The sequence below is a fragment of the Colias croceus genome, chromosome 5, assembly GCF_905220415.1.
Source record: "Colias croceus chromosome 5, ilColCroc2.1".
Taxonomy (NCBI): Eukaryota; Metazoa; Arthropoda; class Insecta; order Lepidoptera; family Pieridae; genus Colias; species Colias croceus.
The window spans coordinates 9,129,516-9,150,107 of record NC_059541.1 but is presented as its reverse complement, the minus strand read 5'-3'; the positions used below and the strand labels follow the sequence as shown (position 1 = coordinate 9,150,107).

At 30.9% G+C, this 20,592-nt stretch overlaps 1 protein-coding gene across 3 annotated transcripts in view; it reads right to left on the bottom strand.

Moving 5' to 3' along the window:
* The window catches only part of LOC123691868 (venom dipeptidyl peptidase 4), a 37,219-nt gene that overhangs the window by 13,228 nt on the left and 3,399 nt on the right, over window positions 1-20,592 (bottom strand). For 2 of the 3 annotated variants that reach the window (XM_045636453.1, XM_045636451.1), the window contains exons 2-7: window positions 9,040-9,103; window positions 7,067-7,406; window positions 5,630-5,724; window positions 5,062-5,139; window positions 2,687-2,942; window positions 1,478-1,647 (exon numbers count right to left, since the gene is read on the bottom strand). In XM_045636453.1, the coding sequence (XP_045492409.1) occupies window positions 1,478-1,647; window positions 2,687-2,942; window positions 5,062-5,139; window positions 5,630-5,724; window positions 7,067-7,406; window positions 9,040-9,084 (984 nt within the window). In that variant the 5' untranslated portion in view covers window positions 9,085-9,103. Of the gene's footprint in view, window positions 1-1,477; window positions 1,648-2,686; window positions 2,943-5,061; window positions 5,140-5,629; window positions 5,725-7,066; window positions 7,407-9,039; window positions 9,104-11,623; window positions 11,643-20,592 lie in introns of those variants that run through there. The other variant, XM_045636452.1, reaches the window with a different exon arrangement.

The window sequence follows — 20,592 nt, the reverse complement described above, 5'->3', positions numbered from 1 at the left end:
TGTTCATCTATACATATAATATTCCTATAAAAGCTGACCCAAGTAAATTCAATTGGTCTCAAAAGATTTTTTTACGATTTTTATAAAATTGAGTAAAGAGATTTGAAGGGTTTTTTCATCGATAGTTTTCCTTGAGGAAGGTATAGTTTGTATAGTTTGGTACTTTAGCATGAATTAAATTAGTTATTAAATTTAATTAGTTAAGTTTTCTATAAAACGGGCGATGCCGCGCGCAGAAAGCGAGTATGACATGAAAGTGAACATTAAATATGACGTCACATTTCATATACTAGAAACTGAAATAGACTTAGAATAGACAATAGATAGCAAATGAGATGAAAAGCTATTATATTAATTATAAGCAACACGAAGTTAGTCAGCTAGTGGTTTAATTAAAGTTTAAATCTTGTTCGAAACTGTAACTGCTTAAGGCAAGTTTCAATTTGTGTACGAGATGAACAATACGCAAATATTAACATCGCGTTTTAGTGGTTTTATATTATAATAGAGCCATTTTAATAGGCAACATTTGACAGTTCAACAAAATTCAACAACGTAACCTAGTAACGACGACATAGAATAACATGATATTTCGTTTTGTTAGAACTGCACATTTGCTTAACTTTTTCCAATTACAATTACATATTTATAATAATAATGACCGATACAAGTAATTTTAAGATTTCATTTTACTGATAAACCATCCTAAACATAATAAACAATTTCTGAATTAAAAAACTGACGTCGCTACAATTTTGTGTCAATAAACCTTTTTTCTTTTTAAATACTAGAGACGTTACTCTAAAAATCGAAATCTGACATCTAGAATCGAATGCATTGATTACTTGTGAATAAAAATCATCATAAATTAATAAATTCGATTGACAAATGTTTCAAATCCGTATCGATTAATACACTTTAATCGATGTTTTTAAGCAGGTTACCTCTCTTCGAAGATAAAATTGATAGACGTCAAATGTTGCCTATTAAATTGTCTCGACTATAATATTATCCTTATTGGATAAAATTACATTAATTATAATATTTAGAAACTAAGAGTTATCCGTCGGAATTGCATAAAAAATTAATGATATATAAAATTGACACTGAATTTTAGCATTCAATTAATGGACTGTACTACTAAGTTTTTTATTTATACGTAGGTATATCCCAAAATCAAAATGGTAGTTAATTCCATATTTGGCAACTTTCCTCTATTTTAATTTAACATTTAGGAATTACCAAGCAATTTTGGTTTGGTATAAATCATTTGGGCTTATATGCTGATACTTACTTATTATTGAAGACTGTAGGACTTTTTGCCTAAACATGTTCTATTCGACTAAAAAACGACTCGATATAAATTAGTTTGAAATTTAAAAAACCGTCTTAAGAAAGTGACATTGGGTAGATATATTGTCACTGTCGATTTTTATTACTGATATTTCAGCATTTTTTTTTATAATAATTTGCTTACCTTAGGATACCGTATCTCCCTATGATACGTGTATTGATATTCAACCCGTCCAGGAATACCAAAAGTGGGTATCTTCATAATCTTTACATTAGTATCATCAAACGTTGCGAAAGCTAACCGATTGCCGTCGCTTGAGAACCAAAGAGCGTTGTTCGATGAGAATACTTCCTCTGGAATTGAAATTGAATTGAATTTTAGTTTTATAGCTTAAAGTCTATACTTAGACTTATCTATACTTAATATTATAAAAGCTGAAGAGTTTGTTTGTTTGTTTGAACGCGCTAATCTCGTGAGCTACTGGTCAGATTTAAAAAATTATTTCGGTGTTAGATAGCCCATTTATCGAGGAAGGCTATATAGGCTATATAATAATTATCATCTTACTAGGACCAAGGGGGCGGGCACTACGGGTATAACCGCGGGGCACAGCTAGTAATATTATAAATCTGAAGAGTTTGTTTATTTATTTGTTAGAACGCGTTAATCTCAGGAACTACTGGTCCGATTTGAAAAATTATTTCGGTGTTAGATAGCCCATTTATCGAGAAAGGCTATAAGCTATATATCATCACGGTAAAACCAACAGGAGCGGAGCACTGCGCGTGAAACCGCGGAGCACAGCTAGTGCTTTTATAAATGAATTATTGCTCTCTTTATAGAATGTTATCAATCATGTTATATCGCAATCTTTATTGTTCAATTGTTCTGTAATCACTGCTATAAACTTTGTCTTAAAAATGATTTAGTAAAGAAATTTAATGATTTGATCGTCATTAAATTATTGATTTTTATATTGAAAATGATGACGTTAATCTCGGCAGATTATCTGGATATTGACTATTTAAACTAATTAAGTATAACCTTTGTTTCACTTTTAGGTACGATACCTACCTATATACCCACGATACCTACCCTGATTTTACAACCAATAAAACATTATATCGAATATTCTTATAAACTTAAAAGTAAACAAATATAAAATATCTTCAAAAAAAATTAAGAAACCTAAACTTCTACAAAGAAAAAAATGTTGTGCGGTTTTAAGAAACCACGGTAAAAGTGAAACTTTTTTTCACACTATAGACATTTAACTAAAAATTATCGTATTTGTACGATAATTATCGTACGTGTCACGCGACATGCGCTACACAGACCAAAAAGTTTGAGACGATGTAATAAAAGTTTCACTTTAAAAATAAAATATCTTACCCTCATACACCCAATCAGGAACACCATTATAGATATAATCCTGCCCGCTAGTAGTTATCCTCACGGCTTCGCTCGTCAAAGAGGCTTGATAATAAACATCGTTCTCGTACACAAAAGCAATAGACCCAGAAGGTCCCCATCTAAAGTTCTGGAGACCAGCATCATTGACATCCACTCCAGGGGGAGCAATGTATGTAATGTTGCCCATAAGAGTATCTACTATTGCGTATTGGGCTAGGAAACTGTGTCTGTAAATCTGTGGGATTTGAAGCTTGTTGAACTAATTTGTATGATTTGAAAAATAAAGTTAAACTAAATTTTCAATAACTTTGTTAAAAGCAATCGACTTCAAAAACGGAAAAGTAAAAAATAAAAAAGATTTGATATTTTTAATTACTGCATATCTATTATTTAGATGTGCTAAAGGTTTGAAGTCGATGCCAAACACTAAGCTCTCAGTATTAAGCCCGTGCACCGACATCAAACCTTTTTAATAAATAGCACATCTAAATAATATGTACCTAGTAATTAAAAATGCTCATAAAATAAAAACTACTGGGCCTATCCGAATAAAATTTTCAATCAATCCAATTCGACACCATCCCGCATCGAACAAAAAAAGAATCACGTAAATCGGTTCAGAAACCTCGGAGTAATCGGTGTACATACATAAAAAAAATATACCGGCCGAATTGATAACCTCCTCCTTTTTTTGAAGTCGGTTAAAAAGATATCATGTAGGTAAGTAGTATTTGTATGGTCAAGATTGTAGTCATCAATCAATTCGTTTCAGAGTTTTTTGAAAAATAGTGGTCTAAGATCCGAACATAAGGCAAAATTCAACGGCGTGATAATAGAATGAGACCAATTTTATAATTAATTTAGTCTATTAAAAAATGTAATAAAAATGGGTTGACTTGGAAAATCCTGGACAGGACATTTTTAATGAATTAAAAAAAAAACATTTATTTTATTTTTTTATTAATTGCAGTTTCGAGATAATAAAACAATTTTGTAATAAAACAGTGCTGACATAATTTTTTTTTCATCATCCTATCAAATGAAAATAATTACTGGTACCGACATACCTGTTTATACCTGCCAACCTAGCCGTTTGTCCCAGTAAATATTAGAAAACGACTTTGACTGCATATTCTGTAGGTTTCATACTTTAAGTCTATTATATTTTTTTTTATTATCTTGATACTGCAATTAATTAAAAAAAAAAGTTATTTTTTTTAAATTCATTAAAAATGTCCTGTCCAGGATTTTCCCAGTCAACCCATTTTTAATACATTTTTTAATAGACTAAATTTATTATAAAATTGGTCTCATTCTATTATCACGCCGCGGCCGTCGAATTTCGCCTTATGTTCGGATCTTAGACCATAGGTTTTGATCTCAATTAAATTATAATTTAAGAAATTTGTCATTTTCTAAGAAGATAAATAACGATCTTATTAAAATATATTAATTGACATAATAGAGCTTTGAGGTAAAATTATTGCTGTTTTCTTTTTGCACGTATTCGGTATATCTTGGGTATATCATATCTATATAATTATGTTATGATATATGTATACAATTATATTACTTTAGTATACAATTCTGTATACACATTCTACATACAGAATTGTATTACACGATGGTATAATCAAATCTGGATACGGTAGCTTGTCTATATTATATATGCTGATAAAATATCCTATTACAGCCAAGTCTAAATATAGTCATAATTTATACGCTCTGGGGTCACTAGATACGCCTAGTGGTATAAGTTATTCTGCCTGAAGCTAACACATTTCAGCTCCCTTTCACATACAGTCAAATCTATAGTGTGGCGACATAAATATACCGTGAATTTACCCAAATTTTATTTATATTTACATAAATAAAATTAACAAACAGTGAAATATTGCCGAGAAAATGTGAGCCAAAAATATTAAAAGGGATTCGCGAGGATCTAGTGGAAAATTGAACATTATTTATGATCACGTTTCGCTTTATGGAGCTTTTAGCTGGCGATGTCTCATTTAATATCATTCTAACAATTTATATAGATTATTTATACTAGAAATTCTTTGGAAATAAAAGCATACTTATTCATAGACTGTTTTGTTAAGACCCGAGTCTTTAATAGCCTTTACAAGAACATTATTTTCTTTCATAAGTATAGTTTTACGTGAATAATTTATGACCATGATCAAAATTGTAGTTAATATAATATTACAATATAATTTGCCATTGTTTTATTATTTTAGAATTCATTAAAAAAGAAAAGCATCATTTTAAACTCTAGCAAAAATTATTACAATCTATTAATATTTTAAAGGAATTTTCCTTTAAACTTCGAATAAGGAAGAAATTAAACTTACCGGAACTTCATTAAAAGAGAGAGCCACATAACGTCCATCTGGAGACACCTCATTAAGGATTGATGAGTTTTGCAAGAACTAAAAGAATTAAAACATGAGATCACTAATTAAAGCACTCAACATAATAATTAATTATAATGACGTACTGTTAACAAGTATCTTATTAATGTAAATTAACCAAAAAGGGTTTTACGACCCATCGTGTAGTAGTGGCATTAAACTAATGGTGTGCTTTAAGTTACAACATAACTTTAATTATATAGCTTTGAAATTGTCTGTCTTCACTTAGAATTTAACACAGAATTCTCAGTTCTAAAGCTATGCAACGTAACCAATAATAAAAATATTGATTGACTCTAGGAATATCACTAAATAGTATATATATGTATAAACAAAGTCGCTTTCTCTGTCCTTATATCCCAATGTAAACTTAAATCTTTTAAACGCAACGGATTTTGAAGCGGTTTTTTAATAGATAGTGATTCTCGATGAAGGTTTTAGTGTATCATTTATTGGGTTAAGTGGGTGAAGCTACGGACGAGTCGCTAGTTGATCATAAAATATTTACCACGGATGAATTGGCGACCAGTATAGTAGTGCTGTCTTCGTCAACATTATAAACCACGAGATGGCCATTCGCATTACGGAATAATATTTGGTTTCCTGCAAAAGATAACATTTTCATAATTATTGTTGGAATGTATTGGTTTGTCTTCAATGCATTGGTAAATAAACAAAATATAATTTCTGTTTCTATATCTGTGTCGAAATATTTTAACGGGTGAAACAATTTGGTGAGACTTTCGGATATAAGAGAAATTTAAGCGGCCTTAAAATATTATCCAATCTAACGTGGTTTGTCCATCTTTTTGCACTAAAACTTCAAATTATTTCACTTTTTTTATTTTGTTTTCAATTTATTCTTCTATAAACTTATCTTCATTAAATTTAAATATTATTCAATTCCCTGTTTATTGACTGAATTAATTAGCTCTAGTAATAACTTTTATTATAAATGGACGATGAAAACATCTGGGAGCTTTGAATTTACATTTTAACATCATTTTAAAGTAATTCTAAATATTTATACAGTATGAAAATGTAAAACGCGTTTAATTTTACAATTATTTCTTTAAATTTTTAACAGTGTATTATTAAACACGAGAGCTTTTCTGGATATCTGTAGCTTTTTCAAATTATTTTATTTTAATTCACAAACATACTGGACAAATTAATATGGCCCTAATATTATACGCCTACATACACATATATAAATTGTTTTAATGATACAATCAATATTGCAGATAGCGCTAAATCAATTAAATAATTTATCTGTGTTGACATAATATTATTACGTGTTTAGTGTAGGTACCTAATTAAGCTTTATCTGAAAACGGTAGCTAGTAAATTCTACAATATGTTGGCACGTGCTAAAGGAATTTACCGTTTTTTTTCTTATTAGCTAATATTTTTACAGGTAAAGTAATACTTGGCACGAATATAAAGAAAGGTTGGTCTAATTTGTATCATAGTTGTTTAGTTTTATTTAAACTATAGATATATGCTACAGGGGACGTTCAAATAAAAATTAATGCTGGGAATGCTGAACAACATTGAATTGTATCTATAGTATATTACTAGCTTTCCGCCCGCGGCTTCGCCCACGTTTTCAGAGAAAACCCCACATAGTTCCCTTTCCCGTGGGATTTCCGGGATAAAACCTATCCTATCTCTCAAGTTGGATCGAACTGCACATGATGTGCGAATTTTATTATAATCGGTTAAGTGGTTTAGGAGTCCATTGAGGACAAACATTGTGACACGAGATTTATATATATTAAGAATAAATTTATTTTATTTAGATATTATATAAATTGGTTATTACCTACGTGTATAATCATTGTACATTTAATAATTGTGGATTTATGTATCAAACTTGTTGTGGCAACAAACGTATTCATTCATTCGTTCATTTCATAAAGTATACTAATATTTTGTACCATACCTGAAGTCCAAGAGCCTGTGAAGGAAGCGGGACTGAACTCTCCATTCAAGATATCATCCAAGGTGATTTCTGGTGGAGGCGGTTCCGTTATCGGCGGTATGGTCGTCGGCTCAGTTACGGTCGTGGGCGCGGGATCCGGTGTCACGGTCGTGGTCGTCGTCGTGGTCGTGGTCGTCGTTACCGTTGTAGGACCGGCCGTGGTGGTTGTGACCACGCCCGCGTCCCCCTCGTTACCAGACAGCACGACTACTAGAGTTACCACCACGGCGATTGCAGCGACCATGGCTACGAAACCGACTATGTATATCACCTTCTTCGACTTCTTGGCGGCGACCAGGACCTGTTGAAGGTATGATATTATATAAATAATATTAAGACGTCCAAAATATAACATATCTGCGGGATTCGTTTCAATTCTACATATAAATTAAAATGAGGCTTGGGCTTGATTTACGTCTGTAGGGGAATTACTTATTAAATTGTTATTATTTACAGCAATTAGGTACAACTGGCCTATTATTATACTAATTATTTAAATATAGAAAATTTACGTTAGTTGGAATGTACCTACTGATTTTTTGTTACACCATTTTTCAATTGCAAATATAATGCAAATATAGATGATAATTTATCTAGCTATAAAAAAACATAATAAATGTAAACACTAATTAAATACCCGGATTTCATTAGATAATATTTGACAGAATTAGTTAACGTAAGCAACCGTATGATAATATACTGTTTGACGATTGAATATTATGTAAAGTTGATATAAAGTAATCATAACTTTATCAATATTATGACTGAAAAATATATTAAAAAGTCTTGCAATTTAGGAAACATATACTGAATTACAACGATGCAATTAAATTTCACTAAAAAGGGCCATCATTAAGAAACAAAATTAAAATATAGTTAGCATCTTAAAAAATAAGCATCATGTGACTCACGACTTACTCCCTTCTCATATCATATTGAAATCACTGACCTTTACACTAGTATCCTTTAAAATTTTCTAATATATCATCTTAAATGTTCACTCCTCTACTGATATAACTAAACTATATTTTTTTCTACTCTCTAGTGCTGTCATCAATCTTATCATATTATAAGTCGGGGTTATCGATACTTGACTTAATCTTCTAGTGTGGTTTTTCTTATATTTTGTTTATTTAACGGCTTACAATAATTAATTCTTATGTTTCTCTTGTTTAAAATAGATAATAGATTTATTGGTTTAATTATTTCGTTCGGGGCTTTATGCAATAGAAACAGTGACTGGGTACATTTTGGATCTTGATGCATTTACCTGATAAACTATAGTTATATATCTATTTATTAATCTCTACTTGTATGAGCTCAGAGCTAGCGCGCAAGAGCAACTTTTGTCTCCGCAACTATTTTGTCTCTCCCATCAACTCAATGGGCTAGTAGGAAAGTGCGCGGACGTAGCGACGCAACTTCCTTAGTTGCGGAGATAAAAGTTGCTCTTGCGCGCTAGCTCTTAAATTGATAACAATTCAATGTGTAAATTTTTAAATAAGCACATAATCATTTTTATCCGTGCTTCGTGAATTATATAAAAGTAGTGAAAGGTATCTTAAGCTAACAACTTAGGATATTTATTAAACAGAGTATGATAGCAGATAGGCTATTTCTTTACGTCGGGTCAGTCCGGGGTAAGCAGTTAATTTGCAAAAAGTTGTGTTAAGAGTATTTTTATGATTTATATAAGATGAAATAAATAATCATCTATATGTATATAAAAATGAAACCCGTTTCGTGTTGTCCCGGCATCACGTGCGTGAACGGCTGAACCGATTTCGATAATTCTTTTTTTATTATATTCCTTGAAGTACGAGGATGGTTCTTATGTAGAGAAAACGTAAATATGTACCACGGGCGAAGCCGGGGCGGACCGCTAGTAAGTAGATAAAAAAAGATAATTCTATAATCATATGTTATGTTTTTACCTGGTCACTGGTGCCCATCTCCATACTGGAACCCTCTTGAGCCATCTGGTCGGTTTCGTTTCACCTGAAACAAGGTATAAAATGATAATTTAGAGATAACTTAATTTTGAGAGTGCAACAGTGGTTATTTTCAGCCTGATCCTACAGAATTGTTATATTATTCATTATTATTCATTATGTTGTCATTCATTCAATTTAAAAAATGCCTTGAAGATTAAAATCTTAGCTTAAAAACATTTAATAATTTTTGTGAAATTTATTGTAAATATCAATACGATATTTATAATAAATTTCACAAGATATTTACTTACGCTGCTAAAGGATAAAGTTAAGCTAAGAGAGTTTTACTCCCTTTTCCTGGATCTTATAAATCTTATTATATTCTTAAATCATTTTACATCAAAGACATCAGGTAATTTAAACAAAGATAGAATTTGGCCTCATTTATTTTTATAAGACATATTTTTACTTCGTTTTCTATAAATAATTTGATCATTAACTAGTTTGTAGGTATTACTGACAAAAATCAGAATAAAATCAAAAAAATATAAAAGACTTGAAACAATTAATCAGACGGAAATTCTTAAAGTCATTTAAGATGTTTCACCAACGTAAATTTAATAAATTGTTACAACAAAATGTTATCACACATTTTATGCCAATGTTTCTTTCAGGAAATTTAATATCAAAAATATTAAGGAGTGAAGGTATGTAATTAAATCTCAGGGAATGTTTTGAATAGCAAGACGTTGCTTATTTATAATTACTTGACTGCTCTTTAAAATTTTAGCATCAATTTTTTCATACATTTAATGAAACCTGATGAAACTTGTAAATGGACTGAATAAACCCACTGCTACAGCTTTGTTGTTGTTTTTATCAAAATAAGGATAACGTTGGTGTTATTCTGGTATATTTAATGATATAGAGTTATATAACATAACTCATAAACTACGAAAATCCTTCAAAAGTCGTATTTCTAACGAATAGACCAACGAGGTACCTAATTGGTACCCGATTACTAGTCTATGATAATCTTACTAATAAAACATTATCATGATATAGTTATCAGCTCTTGGATATCATGTTTTATCTATTGATATATGTTAGCCGTCGATAAAGCTTATAAATATTTGTGCACTTGATGCATTAATCTTTCATTAAGTATATATTCCAATATTTTTAATAAACTATTCAAGAACTATAACTTTTTATAAGGATTAAGGGCAAGTACATAACTGAATTAAGTTACATTTTAAGAATCTTAGATTATAATAATTTATGGTGCCCCACGGGCCTAAGTTTACGCGTTCACTGGTAAAGAGTTAAAGACTCGGAATTCCTCAAATTTATAATATTTAATATTCTAATAACAAACACATGGTATTTCAAACGATGAATTAAATTTTCAATCAGTAACAACTAATAATTAAGTATCCACATGAAGGTCGCATGTGGTGATAGGTAAGTAACCTAAAACATGGTGACACCATCGCTTTGAATAGCAATGCATATTTGCATAATGCATTGGCCACGCTCAAAATATGAAAGAGAAAGTGTGCATGTTTGCAATTATAATTATTATCTTTGAAAACAATGACATTTTAAAAGTAATTTATCATGTTAACCTATTGTATGTATAATTAGAGTATAAATTGTATTTAAACTTATGTATTTAAGGCTCTTATTATCGTTGTTGCTTCGTTAACTCGATAATAATTGTAATTTGTAGACTATATAGAAACTTATAAGATACAGATTTTAAGGTCAGTTTAAACTATCTATATAATATGTAATCGCATCAATACAATTTACATTAATCTAGTAGTAGAGATTAAATAAAATATTTTATTCATTATCTAAAGACGATAAACACAAAAGCGTTGTCATAAAATAATTATTATTCATGATAAACATTGTCACGGATGTGTTACAGTTAGAACACTGTATAATATAATGTCTATGAAAAAAATGCGGACTAAGTTTAACATGTTTTCTAAAAGTAAACAAACAGCCTTAGTTTTTCCTGGTATTTTGTTTCAGTTTTTAGCAAGTGTAAAGTGCTCTGGAATTCGATTCTCGGTCGAAACTAAAGTAATTAAATTGCCTTATTTTTTCATTTCATAAACTTGATACCTACCTATTATTTAATATCAACACCTTTGTAATAAATTCCAACAAAGCTTGTTCTATTTTTATCAGGACGTTTTTAAAACATTTCGTCTGATTAAGGTCAGGCTGAATGAAATATTAACACTCGCGTAGGATACAACTAGGTAAATAAATAGGTACCTACGTAAATAATATACAAATATAAATGTAGCTGAGTTTGTTCTTTTACTTATTAATGTAGGTAAAGCATAAATTTTGTTTTGATCTAAAGCATTAAAATTAAAACTTAAAGAATCACATAATATATTAATAATTATAATTCCCCATAGAGTGAAGTTTGCTTCTAAATTAGTGTATGAAATATCCTTCAGTAGTTATAGGCATGTGCCATAGCTTTTCGTTCATGTAATTTTTTATTACAATATGAATCATATCTTAAACTTATTTTTGGCATCAGAAAGCAAAAACTTACCCCCACAAATATTAAACACACTTATACGAAACCGGCCTATGGCCGATTTTCCGCCGTACTGAGTTGCGGACCAAATTAATGCAGATTAAGATAATAGTATCTTTACTGTTGATAATAAATAAATTGAATAATAATCGACATATATCGAAGGTAACAATTGATAAACATTTATAATAATAGATAGATAAAATAACTGAGAAAATATAACTTTTTTTCTAATGACGGTGTACCAATTTCAGCTAACCATTGATTAAATACTTAAGTTTTAGTATGTAGTTAAAAGATAAATAATTCCTATGTGAATCCAATTTATCAATTTTTTTATCTGTTTTCATCTACATTTCCTTTATTTTCATAGCAAGACTACATAATCTTAGCTTGTATTTTAAAATACATACAATATGTGTATTTTAACATACAAGCTATATTACACGAAAATATTTTTATATTTTATATTGCTTGCTTATATGCTATTGTTACTTAACAACAATTCCTTTTCTATTTACAAATTTTAAAACGACTTCAACGACATCAACTAATTAATTTCCGTACTTCAAAAACAATATTAATCCGGAATAATTATAATTTTTTCATCAAGTACACTTCATAAGCTTAAATTATTTTGACGAGATTCTCATCTTGGAAATTAATTTTTGTAACCCAGAGGAAGATTACTCGAGTTTCTATATCCGATGTGAAGCCACAAGCCATAATAAAATTCCCTCGCTTATTTCAATTTCCTGTCTTTGACTTCTTCGCTCATTTCAATTTTAGGGGATCCTTGGTTAACGTTTGATTAAACAACATCAAAGAAAGAATTTGTGGAGAGGTGATTGATATTTGACGTAACAAGTGAAGTGATTTATTTTGCTTGGCACAATCTCTCTTCTTGACTGCTTCTTTTTATACTTGATAATAATGGGTAAATCCTAAGGATGAACCTACTTAACCTATACAAGCTCTTTTAAATTATTAACATGTTACTTATATAATACATTCTCAGATGTTCAAAAGTGATTTATTTATAACAACGTTGAGAATTAGCTAGTCACGAAAAATGTACGTAGTAAGTAGAGAAAATGCATAAATGTAAAGAAACGGTCTTATCTCCAAAAGCTCCGAACGTGATTTTAACGTCATTATGTTTAAATATTTACTTGTTAATATTATGTGTTAAACTATTACTCTAAGAAAATGGACATATTACGTAGACCATACTTACTATATTATACTACTAATTACTACATACGTTCATCGCGTGATATGAAAGTAACATACTGATGAGAATCCCTATAAACCGTGCATTGGCGGCCGGTGCCTCGTAAGTCGTAGGTAATTGGTTCCTATTTGATTCGTTTAATTAGTTCGGGTGATTCACAGATTCCATTACGACTTCCCTTGATGGAAGCACTAGGAGAATGGATTACCCAGCCGATTTCATTATAAATTTCCTACTATGTATCGTTTGAATATCCTAGTCTGTGTTCACACTTCTTTTATGACCTCTATGTTTATAGCACCTTATCGTCATATTATTAACTCGAATTTTGTATTATGTTCTCATCATAACTAGTATTTAATACTTACAAACAATGATTAAGTCTCTAGCGAAATCAAGATAGGTACCTATCAGGGGATTCTTACATTTATTATTCTAAATACTTTCCTACATCTAAAGCATTAAATAATATTATGTGATTAAATGAGCCAACGGTACTCGATGATCAAATAAATTCTCGATTACACCACAAACATCGCAATTCGGTGAGAGTCCGCCTTGTCGAAGACTATTACAACGTAGTACCGTCAGCAAATAAAATAAGAATAAATATTTTTAAATGTACCTATTTATTATGTTGTACCTACATTTGAAGATGTAGAGCCATCAAAGTAATTGAAGTTAACAAGAAATATATCAAACTAGAGGTCCGCCCCGGCTTCACCCGTGGTACATATTTCGCAATAAAAGGTAGCCTATGTCCTTTCTCGGGTATCAAAATATCTCCATACCAAATTTCATACAAATTGTTCAGTAGTTTAGGCGTGATTGAGTAACAGACAGACAGACAGAATTACTTTTGCATTTATAATATTAGTATCGATTAATAATTTAATGTAAACTTTACTCTGTTGCTTTAAAGAAATTAATATTCTTACAAGGTTGTGCTAAAGAGTTGTTGGTTCCTTCAATTTATTATGATTTAATATTAATAATTAGGATAATAATCTTCTTTTCTGTCTGTACCAAACGTAAATAGGGATTTTAGAGTGGGACAGCGGTGGAAGCTAGACCTAAAATCTACTTAAGCTCTCAAAATATTTAAATTATAGTAGGTAATACAATAAGCTTACTTTACGAATCGTGAGTAGAAAGAGAAAAACATAATTTAAAAATTTAGAAACAAAATAAATCCAAACTTTTTTACTGAGCAATCAATCTATGTAAGCAATATATTCTAAATAGAAATATGATTAAAGTTGATCGATAATATTAAATTAATAGAATAACATGTTCTTGGTTTGTTTTTATCCTCATTTACACTATTCGCCTTCATTGTTTACATTTACTTACTTATAAGCTAGTTAAAACATGCTTCTTTACGTACCGTTTGATAAGAAGTCTTACATTGTCCTAAGGTTGCAAATTACACTTGTATGTCAATTTTGTACGTGATAATTATTATCCGTCTAACTTTATTTTTCTACACTAATATTATAAAGAGGAAAAATTTGTTTGTTTGTTTGTTTGATTGTAATGAATAGGCTCATAAACTACTTGACCGATTTTAAAAATTCTTTCACCATTCGAAAGCTACATTATCCACGAGTAACCACGAGTAGCTAGGTTTTATCCCGGAAATCCCACGGGAACGGGAACTATGCGGATTTTTCTTTAAAAACGCGGGCGAAGCCGCAGGCGGAAAGCTAGTTACAGATAAATATGTTTGTATTCATTGAAGTACCTTTAACAATTTAAATTTGGGAATACGAAATATTAATATATCGTCTTGACATGTAAGCTCTCTGCTCTGTACATAGCAATTACCAGTAATGATAAAGGTATTTATTCTATGGGTCTGTACAATTTATTGTCTGTTACCTGAAATAAATGTTATAAATAAATAAAGTATAAACCAGACCAATCCACATTGCAACTGTAATCCAAGTTACTTGCAAACTTATCATTTAAACTGTAAAATACACTACCCCATCAGTAGGATATAAGAACCAAATACATTACAGGACTTTATAGATACACAGACATGTTGCAAATGGTGATTGGCTCGAACTTTACGCTGCACATTCACTAGAACAGGCTAACTTTCCTCACGGCTCGAGTGACAAGAATAAATAAACACCTCACGTAATTTAGCGTAACGTATCATTTACTGCATATTACATAAACGATTTGGTAACACGTGGAATTAAGGACGTTTGTGTTTTGTAAACATTGTGACCGTTTATATGCAATTATCACATCACGTTTTTTTAAATATAAGTGTTTATATTTATCATTTATGTATAAACGTTTTCCATCGGAATCATAATAATTATTTATATAGAACTTCGTAAACTTTTAATTTCAGATTTTTTTTCAATTTAAAATTTATATTTTGGTAGCAAAGAGTACACAAAATATACCATTTTGTGTACTCTTTGCTATGATGAACATAATTTATAATATACATAAAGTCTAGTAAAAATAACAATCGGAAGGAAAAAAATTGTAATAGACTGTATTTGTCGTTTGCTCACCCGGGATCCATTTGTAACGGAAACGAAGTAATAACAGCTAATGCTTCGACCCCAGGGGAAACCTTTTGCGTATTTGACAAAATTTGGCCGGTCGTACTAAAATATTTGGAGAGATAAGTTTATTGATCAACATCCGAAAGCTTTTCGATAATTAAACGAAAGAAATCGTTCTTTTGTTAAATATTTTTGGGAAGAGAAACGGTTCTCAAATTACAATTGCAAGCCATTCTGCTAGTACACAATGTATTTGACATGTGAGATGATAAATATAATTTTTTTTTCTAATGATTTGGACATTGGATATATTTATACATGAGGAATATATATTTGAGGATATAATATTTTATAATGAGGATAATATATTTCGACCAAATTTATTGCATGACATTGCTGCAATTTATTGCATGACCAAATTTATTGCATCATGCAATTGCTTAGTACCCAGTAGCGTGACAGGAAATACTGAGATCAATCCACAGCTAACTCGACCAGCTTGACTTACAAAATAGTCCATTTAAATTATAAGCAAAACTTATGTCAAATTGGTCGCTACTGGAATAGCAGGCCTCTACTTTCTCTTAAGCCTTCGTTCCAGCAGCCGCCAGCGAGGGGGGTTCCAGTGGTGGGCCTGGAAACGGGCATCTGCTGGGCGGGACACGCGGTAGAGTCGTAACCGTTCCCGCAGTTCCGTCCAAAGCAGCGCGATGGAACAGAGTGGGGTTTTAGTCGGTAAAAATCCGACATAACCACGGCTCCATCCCCGGGAGCTGGGGGTATCTAAGAAGATTTCTCCACTATATAAAAAAAGGCCTCTACTTTCTAATTCAAGCTCATAATGATGCTAGCTGCACATAATATAAAATCGACTATCACATTTAGAATCTAAACTATTCCAGACAAGAGACGTCGATGAGAGCCAAAATAAAATCAGTTCGGATAATCTGATTACTTGGGAACAATGTTATTTGAAACGACAGCACGTCGCCCGACAGAGTAATTCACTGGACAGTCCCTTCTGTGAACAATTCCGTTAACTAAATTGAAATTGTTATTTGATAGAAGTCAGTTATTTGGAAGCCGCAGTTTTGACTATTTACTCAAACTACACGAAGTTTTACAGATTACTGTAGCTAACAAACGTCTATTTTTAACCGACTTCAAAAAAAAGGAGGAGGTTATCAATTCGGCCGGTATGTTTTTTTTAATGTATGTACACCGATTACTCCGAGGTTTCTGAACCGATTTACGTGATTCTTTTTTTGTTCGATGCGAGATGGTATCGAATTGGTCCCATAAAAATTTTATTTGGATAGGCCCAGTGGTTTTTATTCTATGAGCATTTTTGTCTGTATTTGTAAATGTTTCAAGTGCAAGTTTGAAGTCGGTTGTTTTTAACGCAGTTAACACTTGTCGTCTCAATAAATTGCACCACTTATATAAGAAAATACATGAAAGCCTCTAAGATGAGTTTTCTCCAGTATTACCCTTGTCCATGAAAATTCCCCTATCAATTTTAATACACCTTTCTCTTTAAACATGGGTCAGTAGAAAATATCGTCAATGTCATTTTCAGATCTATCGATTGATTTTATGGATTGTCTATTATTTATTACTTAAATATAGTATAAATTATACAAAACGCAATTACAATGAAAAGCAGTTTAACTTCGTCAATCCTTAATGTTAATACCTTTATCGTGAACCTTGTTACGACCTCAAGAGACTCCAATTGCTGTACTAATTACTGCATCTATTAAATGACACCGTTCTTATCTAATTTCCTCTGATGCTAATTTCACTTTGAGTTAATTTTGAAGCCAGTTATACAAATGTTACATTAATAATATGTATATCTTTAAACTATTTCTTCATATTATTCATATTGATTGCCACATATAAAATGGATTCATGATCATCAATCATTATTTCTTATTTATCTAACTACAAATTATGTAGTACCTTATATTTACCTTATTTTTAGTATTAATAACTAGTATTATAGTGCTTTCAATTTTATGACTTTCCTGCTGTTTACCATCCAGATAATTAAACAAAATGTGATCTGGCCCCTAGAGCCACCGTTCCACTTTACTCAAAAAACTGTATTTGTACATAACCTATTGTAAACATTCGGTAGTTTCAAAAATTGATAAGAAATCCCAATCATGGATTAATTGATCACATTTTTGCACCAAAAATTATGTAACTTATACACTGAACAATTAGCACGGAACGTTAATTATGCAAAAGAACTCGTTTTAGGCATAATATTTGACCGACTTTATTATCCGTATTCCGTACTTAGTTCCGCAAATAACATTTCCATGTGAAAACAAAAATATCATGTAACTAGTAGGTATAAAATAGATATTAATAGCGTTAACAGTTAAGGTGTAGGTACAATAAAAACATCATTATAACGAGCGTTTACAAAACAACCAACCAAGTGGTGACGATACGATGGTGAATAATTTAGCGAATTAAGCAATATGAATTAACAATATAGAGATATATTATAAAAGATATGTCTCAGAAAGACAATACACGTTAATAAAGTGCCAGTTTATTAGCTGCTATTGTTTCTGCGCCCCAGTTATTGCATCAAGGTTGAAATGTAAAGCCTTTGAAATTCTGAGGGAGCTTCACTACGTCTGGGACTAATCAAATCAAATAAAAAATATATGGAAGCATGTCATTCAGCTCTTTGTTTGTGATCACTTCTTGATTGTTAACAGCTTGTAGTATTGGTTGGGAAGTGATCTATTGTGAAGTTCAAAATTTAGACACAGTAGTTTTATTTTTCTGGTTTTGATGTCCTGAGTTAATATACCTAACTGATATAACTCAATAGTAAAATAATAAATTCTCCTATAAGAGAATATGAAACATTTCACTGACTTGCAAAATATAATGATCAGGTACTTAAATCCTACTAATATTATAATTAATGCGAAAGTTTGTATGGATGTTTGTTACTCTTTCACGTAAAAACTACTGAACCGATTACAATGAAATTTAGCACACATATAGAAGGTAACTTGGATTAACACATAGGATAGTTTTTATCCCGTAAATCCCACGGGAACGGGAACTATGCGGGTTTTCCTTTGCAAACGCGGGCGAAGCCGCGGGAGGAAATCTAGTACCTTATATGTAAACTACCATCAGCTACATTTACCGATAACAGGACGTACGAGTACGTATGTATATTTCGGAGAGTAATCGTCTAGAATGACAGAAAATGAAATTAAAATAAAGTCACTTCTTCTCTTCGTCTTCATAAAAATATTCCAAACAGTAATCCATAAAAAAATTATACTTTCTAAGTGTTCACAACATAGCAGTGTGCCTAGTGCGAGTTTTCATCGAGTACGAAACGTTACTATCGCGTCTGCGTCACAGCGAAATTTGTATGGGGAATCAAAGCTTCCCCATACGTCCGCTAGGGGCGCTGTTCGATTTCCCATACTAATTCGGCTGTGACGCAAACGCGATAGTAACGTTTCGTACTCGATGAAAACTCGCACTAGGCACACAGAATGAATAGATCAGCTCTCGACAATGAAGGTTGACCAGTGGACCTACCATAAAAGGCTACTCGAGATAAAGACAAAGAATCTTATTGTATTAATATTTCAAGTACTTATATTATGTATTAAAAATCGAATCATCATCTTTGCGCCAATCTCATTCAGTATGACGATATAGAATTTTAAATTAATAACTTAATGACCTCCAGACTATCCAACCAACAGAATCTATCGACTTCCCTATAGGTATCAAAATTTTCCTATGTAAATAATATATAATTGTAGATAGGAATTGTTGAAATGTAAATTAGTGGAGGAAAAAGCTCCTATCGTTTGGAATTTTAATACAGCTGATGAGTGATGAGCTATTATAATTATTAGTGCTTATTATTGTCGGTCATAAATTATTTATACATTGGTTTCAGGTATTTCTGAATTTCCTTCCTTATTTTGACATATTGTTATTTTAAGCTTACCGATAACGGAAAACAAATTTGCAAAAGCCAATTTTATTTATTTGCAATAAAATAACATAAATTGTTATGTATAATCTTGTATAATTTACACTTGGGTTTATTAAATATCTGTAAGGTATAAAGTATTATACAAATATTATAATAAACACTACAACAATATCTATACATTCTCTCGTAAAATGAGATATCATGATAATTTAATTTTTAAAGGATATCTGTGTCATTTATTTTTAATCAAATATAACACAACTAAGTTGTATCCTTTAACATATTATCATGTACCAAGATAATAAACCTATTTTATTAAAAAAATAAAAATGTTGCGTGGTTTTATGAAACCACGGTAAAAGTGAACCTTTTTTTCCAAACACATTTAACTAAAAATTATCGTATTTGTACGATAATTATCGTACGTATCGTGCGTCACGCGACATGCGCTACACAGACCAACAAGTTTGAGACGATGTAATAAAAGTTTCACTTTAATATTCCCTAAAGAGTATAAATAATTCAATGTTCTCGATTGTCAAATGTTTTCTTCGTAGGTATAAAACTTTCGGCGAACGTAGGAAATATCTATAGTTTTCTCTCGAATGCCGGTCGCGTACAAAGAGAAAAAAATTGCTCAATAAAACAAGGGATTCGTTTATAAAGATTGTTATCAATTTAATAAGTCTATAAAGAAACACACACAAAATACGGTCCAAAAGTAAACAAATATACAGGATTTTATTTTCGTAGAATCGCAGATATATTATTATCATTGTATGCGTATTAGTCATTTGTTATGTATGATAAGCAAAAGCCCAATGGTACTTTGAAATATTACCATATTAATAAAATATAAATACATGATGTAAATTATTGTTCGTTGTCTTTGTCGAGGCGAAAGAAATTACCTGTGGATTTTCTCATAAATATTCCTATAATTTGTGATGAACAAGAATGTTTGTTCTGTGTCTGGGAGTTAATTTATCTGGTTTCCATAACACAAGCGAAAATTAGTATGGGATCAGATCGTGTAGTGTGTGAAAAATTGAACTGAATATAAATTTATTAATATTAACTGAATATTTTGGTACATCTCTATTTATTTGAGTTATTTTCATAGAAATTATTTATCGTTAAGTATTTATAATGTAGTATTTAGGTATATAATAAAGTATTTATGTAACAAACGAACCCTAATTAATTATTATACGCGCGT